At 41.7% G+C, this 17,715-nt stretch overlaps 1 protein-coding gene across 8 annotated transcripts in view; it reads right to left on the bottom strand.

Moving 5' to 3' along the window:
- HTR7 (5-hydroxytryptamine receptor 7) overlaps positions 1 to 11,999 on the bottom strand; it is a 96,532-nt gene extending 84,533 nt beyond the window's left edge. For all 8 annotated transcript variants that reach the window (XR_009053837.1, XR_009053836.1, XR_009053835.1 and 5 more), the window contains exon 1: positions 11,113 to 11,999. Coding sequence is in view for 5 of the 8 variants with exons in the window: in XM_057735836.1 (XP_057591819.1) it covers positions 11,113 to 11,657 (545 nt within the window). In the remaining 3 variants the exon portion in view is untranslated. The remainder of the gene's footprint in view (positions 1 to 11,112) is intronic.
- Between the last annotated feature and the right edge of the window lie 5,716 nt (positions 12,000 to 17,715).

Raw genomic sequence — 17,715 nt, 5'->3', positions numbered from 1 at the left:
TCCCTCTCCCCTCCCCTCCCTCTCCTCCTCTCTCTCTCCCTCCATATCCCGCCCAACTATCTACCCCTCTCTCTACCTCCACATCCCCCCGCTCACACGCACACACACCTGGCCTCTCTGTTAGGGACTCCTGCTCAGATTCTAACTTAAACCTATGAAGAAGTGGATCTTAATATTCCACAGTGACCTCACCTTAACTGTAACCCAAAAGCTAACGGATGGACCGGAGAGTGGGACGCCATGGACCAACACTAGAGGAAAATGTGCCACAACACATCTGGCCCCAAGGACAGTAGATAAGAGACTATGGACTGATACTAATATAATAATAATTATTATTATGTTAATGCCATCATTGTCCTGTCTGAACAGCAGGAGAAAACACCTATCTCTTGACATGTTTCAGAGATGATGTTCACAAAGCCAGCACCCCTCTGGGCCTCAACAGAGCTGAAGTCAGACTTTCCCCCAGCCTAATGGGATTCACTGCTTTCCTCTTGTATGCTCTCGGGTAAGTTACTTAACCTCTCTCAGCCTCCCTTCCCTCATCTCACAGGAGTGGTGGGGATGAGTGCCCACAGGGCGGTCACTGGGATGAAATGAGATGCTTCACATAAAGCCCTCGGCACTGGGCCTGGCACACAGTATGCACTCAATAAATGATACTGCAACTGTCAGTTATTGTGCTCCCCTAGTTGGGGATCACCTTTATGCCTAACACCTACGGCTTTCCTTCTGGGTTGCATGAGCTCGGTCGAAATGTTTTATTCACTGAAACAAAAAGACTCCGGGATTTCTGTCTCATTTTGCCTGCCTTTTCACCCTGCTTCATGGTACAGCAATGATGGTAATAAACAGCCGGCCCCTAGCTCTAAACTGCTAAATCTTTTGCATCACTAGGGCTTTGTTTATGTCAGTGATCTGCACATGCATGCTCGCCACGCAGACCACTGTTATGGTCTGCTTTCTCCACTGAGAAAGTGACTCACCAGCTTACTATGCCTCGATGGGACGACCCCTTGGGACTGTCCCATTGCCTCCATGCTGTCAGACAATCTCCTGACCCTAATTTGATTTCCAAAAAAAACTTCACCAAGAGGAATATTTCATAAGAAGCTGGAGAATAAGAAGGCAAGGCCAGACATTTGGAAATCAGAGGCACCCACCTTCCTTCTCTTCCTTCCTTCCTCCCTCAGTCAATCCACACGGATTAACTGAACACCTACTATGTGCCAAGCACTATGCTGGGGGCTGGGGATGCAGTCTCCAACAAGAGAGACGCTGGTGCTGCCATGTCTGCAGTATGGATGAGCCCACAACTCATGAATCCATTACAGTTAACTTCACAAACCGGTAATTACAAATTGAGGTGAGAGCAAGGAGAAAAAAATGCAGGGAGTTATAAGACTGAATAATATAGTCTGGGGATTCTCAGAATGCTTCCATGAGCCAATAACATCTAGTCAAGGATCTGCCTGATGAGGGATAAGAATTAACCAGCCCAAGAGGCACATAAGTGTATCGGGGGGTGGGGTGGGGAGTAGGCAATAAGAAGACTTGTGAAGTCCCTGAATAGCAAAATGTCAAGGAACTGAAAGAAGCTCAGAGTTGCCAGAATATGGGGGAAACTGGGGGGGGGGGGGGGGGGGGGAGGGGAGGGCGGGGAGATGATCTATAAAATAGAGAAATGAACTGAATCAAACTGAATCTTGGGCAGAAGTTGGCAGATTCCAGCAGGGTTAAATCTGGTCCCTGCCTGTTTTTATATAGCTCCCCCTTCCCCCAACCAGCTAAGAATGTTTTCATATTTTTAAATAGTTGAAAAAATAAAAAAGAATAATATTTAATAACATTGTGAAAATCATATGAAATTCAAATTGCAGTAGCCATAAATAAAGTTTTATTGGAACACAGCCATGCCCGTACATTTCCATATTGTGCACAGCTGCTTTCACACTACAATGGCTGACTTGGGTACTGCAACAGAGACCATATGGCACACAAGCCTAAAGTATTTACTATCTAGCCCTTTACAGGAAAAAAAAAATTACCAACCCCTGATCTAGTGAAATAAGCAGAAGTCAGATTATAAAATCTTTCAAATCATATTAAAAATTTAGGATCTTATTCCAAGAGTGGGAGGACTCATTAAGCCATTAAAAGTCTGAAGAGGAAAACAGCATAATTCAGTAGTGCCCAGACCTGTCTGTACATTGGACTAAACCAGGAAGCTTCCAAAATTTAATGCATGAGTCTCACCCCCAGATACTATGCATCAGGGTTTGTGTATGGCCTGGGTATGGGCTTTGAAATTTTTTTAAGATTCCTAGGTGATTCTAATGTGCAAGTAACTTTGGGAACCATGGATATAATCGCATCTGCATTTTTATGAGATTACCCTAACTCAGGGCTTCTCCCTCTGGCTGAACACACATTAGAATCACCTGGGGGATATTTTCAAACATACTGATGCCCAGGCCCACCCAGACCAATTACATCAGGATCTCTAGAGATGGGCTCCAATCATTGGTATTTTTTAATTGCCCAGGTGATTCTAATGTGCAGCTAGGGTTATACACTCTGCATTAATGTGCAGCAAGGGTAGATACAGGGAAAGCCCTGGGAGGCTACTTAGCATGGTCCAAGTGAAACATGGCAAAGGCTTGGGTTGAGTTTCTGGCCCTGGGACTGGGGAGAAGAAAAGTGAAGGGACAGTGAGCAGGACTTGGTGATGGGCTAGTGACAGTGGGGAGCTGGGTGGAAAGTTTCAAAAGTGGTACCTAAATGTCTAGCAAAGCAATTGGGTGCAGCCTGATGCCATTTATTAGGATGGGAACCTTCGAAGAGGGATAAGTTTGAGGGCTAAGGACATTAGTTCTGTTCTAACATGTTGTTGAAATGGAGGATGCCTATGATGGGGTTAGTCAGATTGAGGCAATAAAGGAGGCTGGGGTCAAATCATAAAAGGCCTTGAATGCTATCTCAACAATGTCCTCTTCATATAGTAGATAATGGCTACAATGAGGTAGAGGAACACATAAGGGCTTTTGATTCAGATGATGTTCCTGCCACATACAGTGTGTGTGTGTTTCCTCAGCTTCCTCACCTACAGAATGGTATTTAAAGTGTTCATACTCTGGGACTTCCTAGGTGGCGCAGTGGTAAAGAATCCGCCTGCCAATGCAGGGGACACGGGTTCGAGCCCTGCCCTGGGAAGATTCCACATGCCACGGAGCAACTAAGCCTGTGCGCCTAAAAAAAAAAAAAAAAGTTCATACTCTGTCTCCTATACCTTTGGCCAGCAGACCTCAATGACAGCAGAGGCCTCAATAAATACCCTTACAAAGGTGTTATGAAGATTAAATGAGATTATCTGAGTTTCTAGGAATTAATGTAGCACAAAAGACCCTCAAAAATGGTAGTTGTTATTCCTAAAGGAGAATGACACAGTGACACCTCACAAGGATGTTATAGGAAGTGGATATGGACATCAGTGTGAAGGATAAGCACATACGATAAGAAACTGGCACTTAGGCTTAGCAGTTGTGACAGCATGATGGTATCTGCTCGTCCATTAGTAAGAAGTCAGGGTCCCGCAATCCTGTGGAGTCCACAATCCTCCAGGACCCCGGCTACCCTCACAGCACACTGCTCCTCCTTCCCAAGTGTGGCCCTGGTTGTCTGTCTTGACTAAGATGACAGCCAGAGCTCTAGCCACCATACTCACAGTCCAGGTGACGAGACGGAGAAAAAGACAAAAAGAAGAGGATTCCATCAACTCTTAGAGTGTATATCCAAGCTGAAAATTAATTATAGAGATGAGCAAGGATTACTTCCTTCAGAGAGAAAGGGGATCCAGAGAAGCCAGAATGCACCCTGCACTGCTGATTACAGCAGAATTAAAGCCAAAAGCAGAACTCAGAGCATCGAAGCGAATGAGTCATAGTACCTGGCGAGGAAGCAAGGCTTCAGCCAGACCCCAGTCAGAACCAAAGATTACAGCTCTTGCAAATTAGCCAGAGGAGTTCCTGCAGCTGTGGACAACCCAAAGATGACCCCTGCCCTCACACATGAGGCTAAAAACTAATGGATGCTGGCAGCATTAAAACAATAACTGCTTCCTCTCAGATTAACCATACATCTGATGGAAATCCACATACACCTCACAAGATGTCATCAAATAAATACTTCTGTCCCTTTAATATAAAACAAAATACATATGTAGGGAAGTGCCAAAAATACACATGGATATTTCAATACTAATTTTTAGAGTGAACCCTCATGTAACTACCTCTACAGGCAAGAGATGAAACATTACACCACCTCAAAAGCAAGACTCTCTGATCAGGGGCCTCCTTTCCACCTAGAAGTAATTAATCACTGTCCTTGTTCTTGTGATGTATATTTCCTTCCTTTTCTTTACAATATTTCCACTTATGTATGTTTCTAAACAATGTTGTTTGTTTCTATTTTCATAGGAATGGAATCACATTATGTGTGTTCTTTTCTACTCGGCTTCTTCTGCTCAGCGTTACGTTTGTGACCCCAAAGTATTTATGGGTGAAATGACATGATATCTTAAATTTGAGTCAAAATACTGTGAGGAAGGAGGAGTTGCAAAGTATACATTGAATACATTGGCAATAACTCCATCACTGTTGAAGCTAGACAATGGATAGAGTAGGCTCTTTATACTATACTCTTGGCTCTTAAGTCTCAAATTTTTTATAATAAAAAATTGTTTAAATTACTTTGTGAGGTCCATTTTACATCAGCAATTTTCATTGCTGTGTAGCAACAGTTTTCTAAGTAAGGTGTCAAAATCAGGAGCATCAGAATCATTTGGGAATTTGTTTGAAATGCAAATCCCTGGGCTCCGCCCCAGACTTACTGAATCAGAAACTCTTGGAATGAGGCCGACTAATCTGTGTTTTAATAAGCCCTCCAAATAGCTCTGATGCCACTCAAGTTTGATGACAACTACTGAATAGTATTCCATTATGTGAACGTTCCACAACTGATTCCATTCTACTATTGATACACTTACGTATTATTTCAAGTTTGGGGGTTTCAAATTTGTGGATATTATAAATATTTTGTACAAGACTTTTGGTGATAAGAGTCTCTCTGATATATACCTGCTGGTGCAGTAACAGAATCATAAGGTGTATGTATCATTAACATTACATGATAATGCCAAACTATGTTCAAAGTGGTTCACCAATTCACAGTCCCAGTAATAATGTACAAAGGTTCCCCCTGGTCTACATCCTTATCAATATTTGGTATTTTTCAGACATTTTAATTGTTTCCATTTTAGAGAGTTAAACACTTTTAAGTTTTCCAAGTTGGGATTAAAAAACATGTATTAGGGAACAGAACTCCAGACATGAAATCATAGTATTGCATATATATTAGTTGGTGGGTTTGCATGGAATAGGCCTGATGTAGGAAGAAATTTGGCATGATGGAGAAACTGAAAAAGGTCAACATGACTATACTGTGGAAAGCAAGATGAAATACAGTACAAAATATTGTTGGGGTGTAAGGGAGGAACAAATCAGGGAACTTGTAGGTGTACTAAAGAATTGTATTCTTAAAAAAAAAAAAAAGAATTGTATTCTTAGTGAAATGGAAAGTCAATGAAGGGTTTTAAGCAGGAAATTTACATGATTATATTTTTCTATCTCTATATATTTAAAATCTCAAGCACACATCCACTTCTAACTATGATGGGGTTGCTTAATGCTTCAGACTAATGCTTCTGCTGAAAACAACTACAAAAGCTGAATAAAGCACACATACACACACACATACACCTGCTTAAAGGCATAACAGTTGAGGTTCTGAGACAAGCAGGAGTTGAGGAGACAAAATCCTAGAGATGAGAGAACCACAAAGAGAAGAGCCAAAATTCTACCGCCACTCTTTTCCTAGGGACATTTGCCTAAACTAGGTGAGGGGTAAGGGACTGAGGATCCAAGCAAAAAGCTATTAAAATACCAGAAGAAATTTTAGTAGTCTCTTGAGGAAAGAAAGACAAAAATTAGAGACCTGAGATGCCAAGATCCAAATAAGAAAGAAGGAGCAGAAAATTAAGTCCAACACTTGGCTGGTATTCCCCTCAGGATATCTGCTGAATTCTGAAGCTGTGCAGGGCAGGAGGCTAAGAAGCCAAGGAGAAAGCTCCCCCAAAAACTTGATAGTCTAACACTGCTGAGGAGAGAAAAAATAGAGTTCTGAACTAGCCAGGGGGAGAAGTCATTGAGAATACCCTATGCTCTTAGCTAAAGTTCCAAGAAAGCTACACTCTAGAAACAGGCATCGGCCAGTGGCAGACACAGATTTACCAAAACTCAAGCAGCACCTACAGTCAGCTACATCCCTAACTGGATTACAATAATCAGTCCCCCAATATGCCTGCCTAGAAGCTATTTTCTCTGGAGTAGAATAACATCATATACAACATCCACAATTTTTCACACAAAATGTTGAGTATACAATCAAAGTTTATTAAGCATGCCAAGACACAAAGCCAAAACCCAGAGGGGGAGACAAAAACAAACAAACAGATCACACACAAAGAAACCACAAGTGATTCAGATATTTGAGTTGGTAGAAAAAGAGTCTAACTATGATTAATATACTCAGAAATATAATAACAAGATGGAGAAATTCAGTGAAAAGGCAAAGAATTTCACCAAAGGGAATCAATAAAAAGGATTAAGTGCAAAAAAAAGGATCAAATATAATTTCTAGTACAGTAAAATTAAGAAATCGATAGATTAGGCTGAACATATTAGACATAGCAGAAGATATGATTAATAAATTGGAAGGTAGGTCAAAACTCTTCAAAGCTGAAGCACAGAGAAAAACACAAAATGGAAAAGAAAAGAGTGTAAGATACATGTGTGGTAAAGTACAAAAATCTAAATTATGTAACTTTGGAAGACACAGAAGAAGAAAGTAAAAGTATTTAAAGAGATACTAGTAAACTTACTAGAGATATCAATACACAAATACAAAAGTTACTAAGAACTTCAGCAGAGTTGGCAGCAAAGAAACAGAAAATAATCAATAATGCCAAAGCTAGGAAAATCACAGAAAAATGGATAAAAACTAAAGACAAAAAGAAAATCCTGAAAGCAGCCAGAGGAAAAAGATACATTATCTTCAAAAAAGTAGTAATAATGTTGGCTAATGACTAATTTTTCAGCAGAAATGATGGAAGCCTGAAGACAATGGAATAATATTTTAAAGTGCTGAACAAAACCTCAAACACAGAATTCCATACTTACAGAAAATATCATTCAAAATGATAAGTAAAATTTAGCCGTTTTTAGATAAGTAAAAACTGAGAGGATCTGATACCAGCAAACCCTTACTTTAAAAAATGCTAATGAAAGTCTAATGGGCATAATAAAATGATCCCAGATGAAGGCATGGTCATATAGGAAAAAATAAAGAGCAATGGAAAAGGTAAACATGTGGGTAAATAAGAATGAATACTGATTGCTTAAAATAACAATAAAGATAATATCTAACAGGTTTCTAAAATATGTAGATTAAAATGCATGACAATAACACGAACGATGTGAGGGGGTATACAGAATTAAAATGCAATAAGGTACCTTATTATCCGGTATTATATTTACCCAAAATAAGTGAAAATATGTACACAGGATGACTTATACACAAACAAATATTTATAGAAGCACTGTTGGTAATATATAGAAACTGGAAACAATGCAAATGTCCATCTACAGGTGAATTGATAAATAAACTAAATGGAATATTACTCAGCAAAAAAAAAAAAGATGAATAAAACACTGATAGGCTAAAAACTATGGATAAATCGCACAGACATCATGTTGACAAAAGATGCTAGATTTAAGAGTACACACTATACTATGCCATTTTATGAGGTTCTGATGAAGAAAAACTAATTTACGATGCTAACAGGACAACGGTTATCTCTGGGAGTGTTAGAAACAGGGAAGGAGCAAGAGGGACCTCTGGGAGACTGGTAACGTTCAGTTTCTTGATCTAGCTGCAATTACATCCATGGGTTCACTTTGTGGAAATGCATCAAGCTCTACATTTAGGATCGTTCACTTTTCTATATGTATTTCCAAAAATCGTTTTAAAGATATATTTCAGACATACAGAAAGTTACACATAGAATAACAAGATTGCATCAACCACCAAGATTAAGAAACAAAGCATGACCAATATCACTGACGTGTATGTGACTCCCTGATTACACCTCCAACCACCTCACCAGAGATAACCACTCTCATGAATTCACTGCTCACATTCCTCTGCACTATTTTATACTTTGACTCCTTATATAAGTTCACCTAAACAATATATAGAACTGTTCTGCATGTTTTAAAACTGTATATACAAGATAATTTGATTTCTATTTTGTAAATACCATTCTAAAAAGGGCACAAGGAAACTTTCCAGATGACAAAATATTCTATATCTTATTTGGAGTGTTGGTTACGTGGATATACACATTTGTCAAAACTCATCAAAATGTACATTCAATATCTGTGCATTTCACTATAGGTAAATGTTTCCATCCAATGGCTGCTATTTTTTCAATGATCATGGGTCATTATCTATAAAGGGTGGGGATCATAGTGTTGAAGCTTGTCAAAAAGAAGGGCATGAAATTCCTTTGAAAAAGGCTGGAAAATCATCCCAGCATGGTGGGGAGGGGTTAAAAAAAAATCAAAGGTTCCATTTTGGATAGGTTAAATGCCCAACAGGTATCCAATTCTTCTACTATAGTGTGAGCTCCAAAGCAGGAATATTATTATTCATCTTTGCTTATGCTGCACGAAGCCTGGCATAACACATACTAGGTACCCGAGACAGAACAAATGAATGAATGAATGAATGAAGGTGAAATCTTTTTCATATTTTCTTAGCATATTTTTATATCATTAGCCATATTCTACAATGGAACTGAAGAAAAAATAGAGATCATACACCTTACCAATCAACCAATATCAAATGCATTTTCCTTTTCCTCATTTTTAGTTTTGTGTGTTCTTGGAAGAAAAGCAATCTGTGTCTTCCAATGTCATAAATTCTCCACTTGATCCAAATAAATGACATGTTCATCTTCCAAGATAACTGCTAAGCAGAATTCACCAACGGGGCAAATTCTCATAGAAAACTAAGAGACAGAATCTATATCCCTATATTAACACAATTTGTGACAATCATAAGAATATAGTTGATGAAGAAATTAGAACTCTTGCCAAGAAGGATTAACCTCCTCTCTGTATTAAAGATATTCCCGCTGCTAAGTCACACCTGCATCATGGGTAAAGAAAGCCTCTAGCTTGTGTACAGCAATCTCACAGTGGTCCCAGCCAAAACCAGTTGTCTTAGGAGACAAATTAGTACACTGTGCTGTTTGTTTATCACTTATCAATTATGAAATGAAGAAAGATTATAAATGCATTACTTGCAGCAGGAATTACTTGCTTTATTACACTAAGTTCCATTTAAAAGGATGCCATTTATTCAAGAAGCACCATTTTGGTTGAATGGTCAGATTTTTATGCTTATAATTCAAGCATATACTTACTATGTATATTGAGTGCACTCCCCTAGTTTCTGCTGCCACAGCCAGACTGTAAATGCATATTTGTGGTCATGCTTAACTACAGTAACTCTGAACTTCAGCTCTCAAGTTTGAAACTAATATTCTCATATATTCATGCTCTACTCAAAAGTAATTCCTTGTTTGCTATCAGAAGCTCCTAACATAGTATACAAAATGACAGAATCAATTTTTAAAAATAATCTAGATCTTTAACTAAATGTAAATACAGTGTATTTTTTCCCTGAAAATATCCCCTTTCTTCAGTAACTAAAACCCTGACCAAGCAGTAAAATAGCACAACATGTTAAATATAAGCACATACACACACACACACACACAATAGCAATGTTTACACGGAGGAAAAGGAGGAAAACCTCAGTTGTGTGCTAGACCATCCTTGAAACACTGTCATTTTAAGGGTAGAGGCATCAATTATTTCTCCTTTGCTAGAAGGTTTACCCATTTAAAGGTTCTGTAGGTCCACTAAGAAAATAAGCAACTGTTTCTCTGTATCATTAAACACAACAGGATACCAGTCCTGTGTTGGTTTTAAAACACCAGCAAAATTCTGACTATGAATATTAAGGTTTAATAATTCAGTTTCAAGAGAAGCAGAGAGTTGTTTTGTCACCAAAGAGCATTAGGATCATACTTCAAGTTGTCAACTGCGTGATATTTCTAGGACCAAAGACTAGCTCCATTGCAGAATCTTGTAATCCTAGAGTCTGAAGAAACCTTGCAGGTCTCCTATTCCAATCTGACACCCAAGACAGTAATTTCCCCCGCCCCCCGGCCCCAGCATCCTTGACAGATGGTCAGCCTCTGTTTCAATTACTCCAGGGGGAGTTCTCAAGAGAAGATTCCCAAGAGATATGATGAAATGCTAGAACCAACCATTCAGGCAGGGAATAAAGGCTCCAGTAAGCCTGTAGGATACAGACAGCGTTGCCAGACAGTAAAACCAGACTTCCAAAAGAATATGATTCAGAATCAGCAATCATAGAGGTGCAGACCCCCAATTCTGGGACCATTCTAGGTCTTTTTATTGGCCTGGGAAGTAGCTCCTACAATCAGGAAAACAAGGTAGCTTTTCTCCCGCTGATTTCTTAAAGTAAAAATTGATTCTTTCAGGCTCACAGCAAGGGTTTGTCAAGCTCAGAGAGGGTCAAATCCCTTCCTTCTGAAAACCAAGCCGAGGGACCCCCTGGTGGAACTGCTAATGCTTAAAATACTCAACTTTGGTCTTAAAATTCTCACTACAGTAAACCAGAACATTTCGAGCTCTTCTTTTAAAGGTGTATATAGGCTATGCTGTAACTGAAGTTGTTTGGTTGGTGTAGGGCTGATGTGTGGGGGCTGATGTTTCAAGCGCAGCCCTTCATCCCGCCGGGAAGTCTGGTTTATCCCACCAGGAAAGGCAAGCGTGCGGGGCTAAGCTGCCAGCACATCCCCAGCCGGACCTCGGGACGGGGCGGCCCGGCCCTTACCTGTCGATGCTGATCACGCACAGGGTCATGATCGAGGCCGTGCAGCACATGACGTCCATGGCGATAAAGACGTTGCAGAAGAACTGGCCAAAAATCCACTTGCCCCCGATAAGGTCGGTGACGCTGACGAAGGGCATGACCGCCACGGCCACCGAGAGGTCGGCCAGCGCCAGGGACACGATCAGGTAGTTGGAGGGCTGGCGGAGCTTCTTGACGAAGCACACCGAGATCACCACCAGGCAGTTGCCGGCGATCGTCAGCAGCGTGATGAGCGTCAGGATGGAGCCGATCACAACTTTCTCGGCTCTGCCGTAGTTGATCTGCTCCCCGCAGCCGGAGGCATTGTCCGGGGGCGCGTCCCAGGTGGGCCCGGGGCTGGCCGTCCCCTCAGGGACCCCGTGCAGCAGGTGCGGCGCCCAAGAGCCCGCGACCCGGCCGGCGCCGTCGGAGCTCAGGTCCGGCAGCCCGCGCCCCACCTCCGGCAGGAGGAAAGAGCGGAGGTGCCCGTAGAGGTCCGGGCGGCCGCTGCTGTTAACGCCCATCATCGTGCCGCTGCGCGCCGCTGCCCATGGAGCCGGCGCCCCCGCCACGCGCTCCGGCTGCCGGCCGCGGGGATTCACCTCGCCGGTTCCGCTGCGCTCGGCCCAGCCATGAGGCCCGCGCCGGCCGCTGGGGGGCGCCCCGGCTCCGCGCTGCGGCCCCGCAAGTCCCGGGCCCCCAGCCGCAGCGGACCACGCGGGAGCGCGGCCGCCCGGGGACTCCCTGCGGGAGGCGCCTCCGCCACCCGACGGACGCCCAGGACGCGCGGGCTCGCGGGCCGGCGGGCCGCGCTCGGCTGGCCGCGCCGCACCGCGCACCGCCCACAGCCCTCAGCCGCCGCGCCGCTCGGCCGCGAGCGCCCGGGAGGCAGCGGCAGAAGTTGCGGAGTGCGCCCCGCCCCTCGCGCCCGCCGCCGCCGCCGCCGCCGCTCCCCTGCAGCAGCCGCGCCGCGTCCCCGCCGCCGCCGCCGCCGCGTCCGGCCGCTGCCCGCGCGCCCCGGGCTCCCGGACGGGCTTCCCCGGCTGGGCAGGGGCCGCCGCCTCTCCCGCCCACCGCCCCCCCCCCACACACACACAGGGGGCGGGGGGACGGCCCTCCACGCGGCCCCCGGGATCCCGGCCGCCTCGCCCTGGGACCTCTCCGCGGGAGGCTCCCACTCCCTCCGACAGACCCGAAACCCCTCTCTGTAGTGAAAGACAGTTTGGTGGGGGCGGACTAGGGAGCCAGCGGACGTTCGGGCTCGTTGCACAATGAAGAACTCAGGGAGGGATTTTTTTTTTTAATCTTAATTTTAAAAAACCTTTCTCAGCACTACACCAAGCAACTAACGGATACTTCCGTTTCCTATTTTGACCACTGATGGGAGAAAGCGAAGATGGAAAAAGAGAAGCAGCTGAATGGGGGGGAGGGGGGGGAGCTCAGAAGGAGAAAAGGGAGGAGGGACGCCTTCGGGTCCTGGCACCTAGGAGGAGCTGGGGGCTCTGGGGAAGGGACCTAAACCCAATGGGACTAACCCTCCAGGCGTCTGGAAACAGGTCTCTCAGCTCTGAAAAACAGACCTTGGCTGCTTTTACATTCAGACTTCAGAGCCTAATACATTGGAATGAGGGTTAATTCTCCATGGCATTCTGGAAATCTTGCACATAAAAGAAGAAATGACCGGTTATAAGGTTCTACAGAAGAATCCTGGAGGTGTATGTTGATTTAATGCCGACTGCCTAAAATCCTCTTGGAATTGAAACCCCTGTCAGAGTCGTTGATTTTTATTATTTGTGAGACTTATTTCACTCCATTTTGTTTAAAGATTTTATTAGAAGCCAGCAGTGATTTCTTTAAAGACTCTAAGAAGAATCAAATCTGTTTTCTTTTCTAGTTAGGCCCTAGAGGGCATAAATAAGAAGAAAAGGAGCAGAAACCTCAACAGGTATTGATGTGAGTGCTGGATAACACTCTTCATTCTTCATGGGGGGTATTAGCCCAGTTTTTCCAGATAAGGAAACCCAGTTGCTATTGCAATCAGCTGGTAAGTATAGGTTTCAAACCCAGGTTTATCCGATTACTGTGTTCATATTCTTCCCTCTACACATTCAAAAAAGTTTTTTAAGTAGGAAAAATAAATCCCTAAATCATGGGCCAATGTTGACAGCTCTCTCACTACTATGAACATGTCAGGGGCTCTCCTCCGCCTGGGGTAAGCCAGCAATACAGTCAGAGGAAGAGTGGAGGTAAGATGCAGACCACAAAGCAATACTACTTCATAGCTAAGAGGATGGGTGAGAAAATTTCTTCAACCTTACTTAAGTTAGTATTAAACATAATTTCAGATAAAAGAAAACTAGTTTGCAGCTCGGAGGCATCTGAGACACCGTTTGTTCACCTTTCAATACCGAGAGGGCAATAGAAGCAGGGACAAGTTTAATGACTTGTCCAAGATCATTCATGACTGCATTGAAACGCTCAGGTTTTTGGTTTTGAGGTTTAGAATTGTCTCAGGGCTTCTTAAAAATCCCTTAAGGTAGTAAATTTCACAAGATACTTTAGATTTTTCTCATTTTAACTTTTTAACTGATTTTAGCTCATTTTGACTTTTCTCATTTTTTATCCCCCTGGAGTACTCTAATCAGGGTCAGCTTACTTTCTGTATTGGCTCTTTTAAATAATATTCCACATTAATTGAATTTGCAAAGCAATAGTTTTTAATTTGAATCTACAGTCAATATAATTTGCCACCTACACTCTGGTCAGCCCTTACCCAGCCCACTTATGTTTCATAGCAGCTTCTAATGTTTTTTGCTTTTGTTTTTTAATTGTAGACATATAAATGCACCAAATAATCAGTAAAATACTACTTTCAAATTTACTTCCTCTTCCATTTTCAATATAGCATCAGGTCCAAACTCCCCTTTTTATAGAGAATTCACCTCTATTATATTATCCCTGGATGACTGAGTGTATTTCCTAAGAGTTGCTAGGTTTTTAATTTATAAGCTGTCACAATGCATAAACACAGCTATTGAAAATCTCAGCTTCTGCAGCATTACCTTGCTTTTGTTGAGTTTAAATTTCATCTATCAGTGTATCATTCCAAAATCCAGACAAAACAATTTGGAATTCTTTCTGTTTCCCTCTAACCTTGACTAACAATCATATCTTAATAAAAATGTTAAAATATCATTTATCCTTTTCCATAATTTTCTCACATACACACACAAAAAAGCTAAAGATACAGTTTCACAAAATATGATAAAAATACCTAAACATTCACCTAAATGTGTTGCTTTGCCCTCGGTTTCCTGGGGTTTTAAAATCCATATCAAGGTGTCTCTGCCTTTCCTCTCCCCCTGCCAGCCTACTCTGGCTCTTATTTTGGAGATAATAAAAGAAGGGTTGGCATCTAAATCAAATCATGTCTTTAGTTTTCATTCCTTTTTATTTCTTTCATTGAAAAAAATAACTCTGCTACTTTAAAAAGTACCAAACATTTTCTAGACTTTCATTTCCTATAACATCATTTTCCTAAAATTGTCAATGAGGGCACCTGAAACAACAGCTTTCTGAGGTTTCCAACTGGCAATCTCCTGCTCTCAGAACTGCTCTGGGGGAGGACAGAAGAGTAGCCGCATCCTACAATAGGAATTATCATCTTTTTATAAGCTCTTCTTCCTGTAGGTGCTCATCTGGCTCATCTAAATGTATGTGCTTAATCATATCTGCAGACCGACACATATCCATCCAGAGGACATAAGCTTAGGAGAGTTTATTCTCCCATAAACCAGCATACTCTGAGAGTCTAGATTTACTTTAAGAAACACAAGTAAAATAAGGTTTTCTATGCCATAGGATTCATTGGCAACACACTGGTCAGTTAAGCATACTAACGTCATGCTGACTGGGGCTCCAGTAATTTCTAATGCCCAATGCAGCTGACTTTCTACAGGGCTACTCTTACACGTCTCCAAAGTTTTTCAGCTACTTACTTGTACACCCCAGTGGCTAACTCAACTAATTGTCTGGGTGTTGCCCCCGGAATTGGATGAGAAAAGACTAGGAAAATGATGCTTAAATGGGTATAGTGTTAAGATTAGTATATATAAATATCCAAATCCTACCCTGTGTACCAGTCAGGCTATAGAGCAGTAGCACAGAGACAGAACACACATCCTAGCAACTGTCAACACAGACATTGGGAGGCCCAGTTGGGATAAAAGCAGTTAGCCTGGGACACAAGAATGCCCCCTTCTCAGACTTCCGTGGTGGCACAGTGGTGAAGAATCCGCCTGCCAATGCAGGGGACACGGGTACGATCCCTGGTCCAGGAAGATCCCACATGCTGAGGAGCAACTAAGCCCATGTGCCACAACTACTGAGCCTACATGCCACAACTACTGAAGCCCGAGAGCCTAGAGCCTGTGCACCACAACAAGAGAAGCCACTGTAATGAGAACCCTTTGAACTGCAACCAAGAGTAGCCCCTGCTCGAAGCAACTAGAGAAAGCCCTCGCACAGCAAGGAAGACCCAACACAGCCAAAAAAAGAAAAAAGAAAGAAAAGAAATTCTAAAAAAAAGAATGTCCCCTTCTTTGTGACAATCCCCCTCACTATGGCAAGTCTCATCCTTTCTAGGCTCTGAAAGCACTTTTTTTCACATCTTTATTATAGCACTTACTGGTGCATTACACTTTATGTTTACATGACTGTCTTTTCCATCAGACTGTGAACTCCCCAAAGTCAAGGATGTTTTCTTATTCCCACTATATACTAGGTACTCAATAAATGTTTGTCAAATAAACTAAGTGTAGAAAAATGCCTATAAGCAAGAGTCGTTCATGATTTAAAATAATTTAAAAGTGAATGGTGAGTTTTGTTTTGATTCAGATATATGTGTCCTTTAATTGCGATACTTTCACTTGCATTTTCCCTTAATGCTGACTAGAAAAAAATGTACTTTTTTTCCTTTGGTTCCACTTAGAAAATGTTCATTCTCTTTACAAAGTAAATGAAACCTTTAAAATTTAAAAATTTTTCCTCAACAACAACAAGAAAATATGAACAGAAAATCAGAGAATAGATAGATCTAAGAACACTTAACTTATTTTTCTAATTACTCAATTTTTCCTTACTGGGACCATCTTGAAAATATAAATGGTACATGCACACCCTCTAGTGGTGAATCTATTTCTCATACAAATTTCACACAGAACTTCCAAGGAAAGCTTTTTTCAAGGAACAAATTGGACAATATCAGCTTCCATAGTCCAAACCTGAAGGACTTATTAAAAGAAAAATTAAGTGCTTCACGGATGCACCTAGAGACTGTCATACAGAGTGAAGTAAGTCAGAAAAAGAAAAACAAATATCGTATAGTAACACATATATGCAGAATCTAGAAAAATGGTACAGATCAACCAGTTTGCAAGGCAGAAATAGAGATACAGATTAGAGAACAAACATATGGACACTAAGCAGGGAAAGTAGGGGTGCTGGGGTTGGATGTACTGGGAGATTGGGATTACCAAATAGACATTACTAACAAGAAAAAAATATATCAAATTGTACACTTTAAATACATGCAGTTTATTGTATGTCAATTATATCTCAATAAAAGTTCTTTAAAAAAAAGAAAGCAAAAAAAATTAAGTCCTTAAACTTAAAGAAAAATAGATATGAGCATTCACTCATTGATTGAGTCAACACTTATTGAGTGTCTAATACATACCAGGTATTGTTTCAGGAGTTCTTTTTAAAAAGGACACGTTAAGTTGAAGATCCTATTGGACATCCAAGTGGAGATGTCAGATAGTAGGATACAAGTTCAGGAGACGATCTCTCAAGAAGAGCAGATAGAGAAGAAACCTGAGGAATTCACCCTAGGATGTTCCAACATCCTGTAGTTGGGAGAGGAACAGAGACCAACAAAGACTGAGGAGAGGCCATTGAGTTAGGAGAAAAACCAAGAGAGACTGGAGCTCAAAGTCAAGGGAAGAAGATGTTTCAAGGAGAAGAAACTGATGAACTGAACTAAATGCCAAGTATGGAAAGAACTATTCCAGTGAAGTGGCAGGAATAAAAGTGGACTAGAATGGGTTCAAGAGATCATAAAGAGAGAGAAAATGGAAACTGGGAGGGCAGATAACTTTTGGGGCAGTTTTATTCAAAAGAGTAGCAGGGAATTGGGCAGAAGCTAGAGGGCCATGTCGTATTTACAGATAATCAGAATGGAAAGAAGTAAGAAAGTCTTTCATTGAAGAATTGATAGGATGCATCTTATACTACATTTTCTAATCCCCTGTAGAATTTTAGGAATCCTTCTATAGTCTTCAAAATAATATGTGAAATGAAACTTGCCATCATGTTCATGTCCCCATTTCCAGGCAAAACTATCCCAGATCCATTCTTTCAGTCATTCAACAAACATGTACAGCTATATATTAATAGGCACTGTGCTAGGTGCTAGGGATGAATAAATAAGGCAAATTCTCCACTTTGCAGATGTTCATTACCTAGCCAAAGAGACAGACTAGATACAGTGCAATATAAAAAGCCTCATAATACAGGTAAGAAACA

The sequence above is a fragment of the Hippopotamus amphibius genome, chromosome 5, assembly GCF_030028045.1.
Source record: "Hippopotamus amphibius kiboko isolate mHipAmp2 chromosome 5, mHipAmp2.hap2, whole genome shotgun sequence".
NCBI classification, from domain to species: domain Eukaryota; kingdom Metazoa; phylum Chordata; class Mammalia; order Artiodactyla; family Hippopotamidae; genus Hippopotamus; species Hippopotamus amphibius.
The sequence above is the reverse complement of the archived record's forward strand: the minus strand, read 5'-3'. Positions and strand labels throughout refer to the sequence as shown.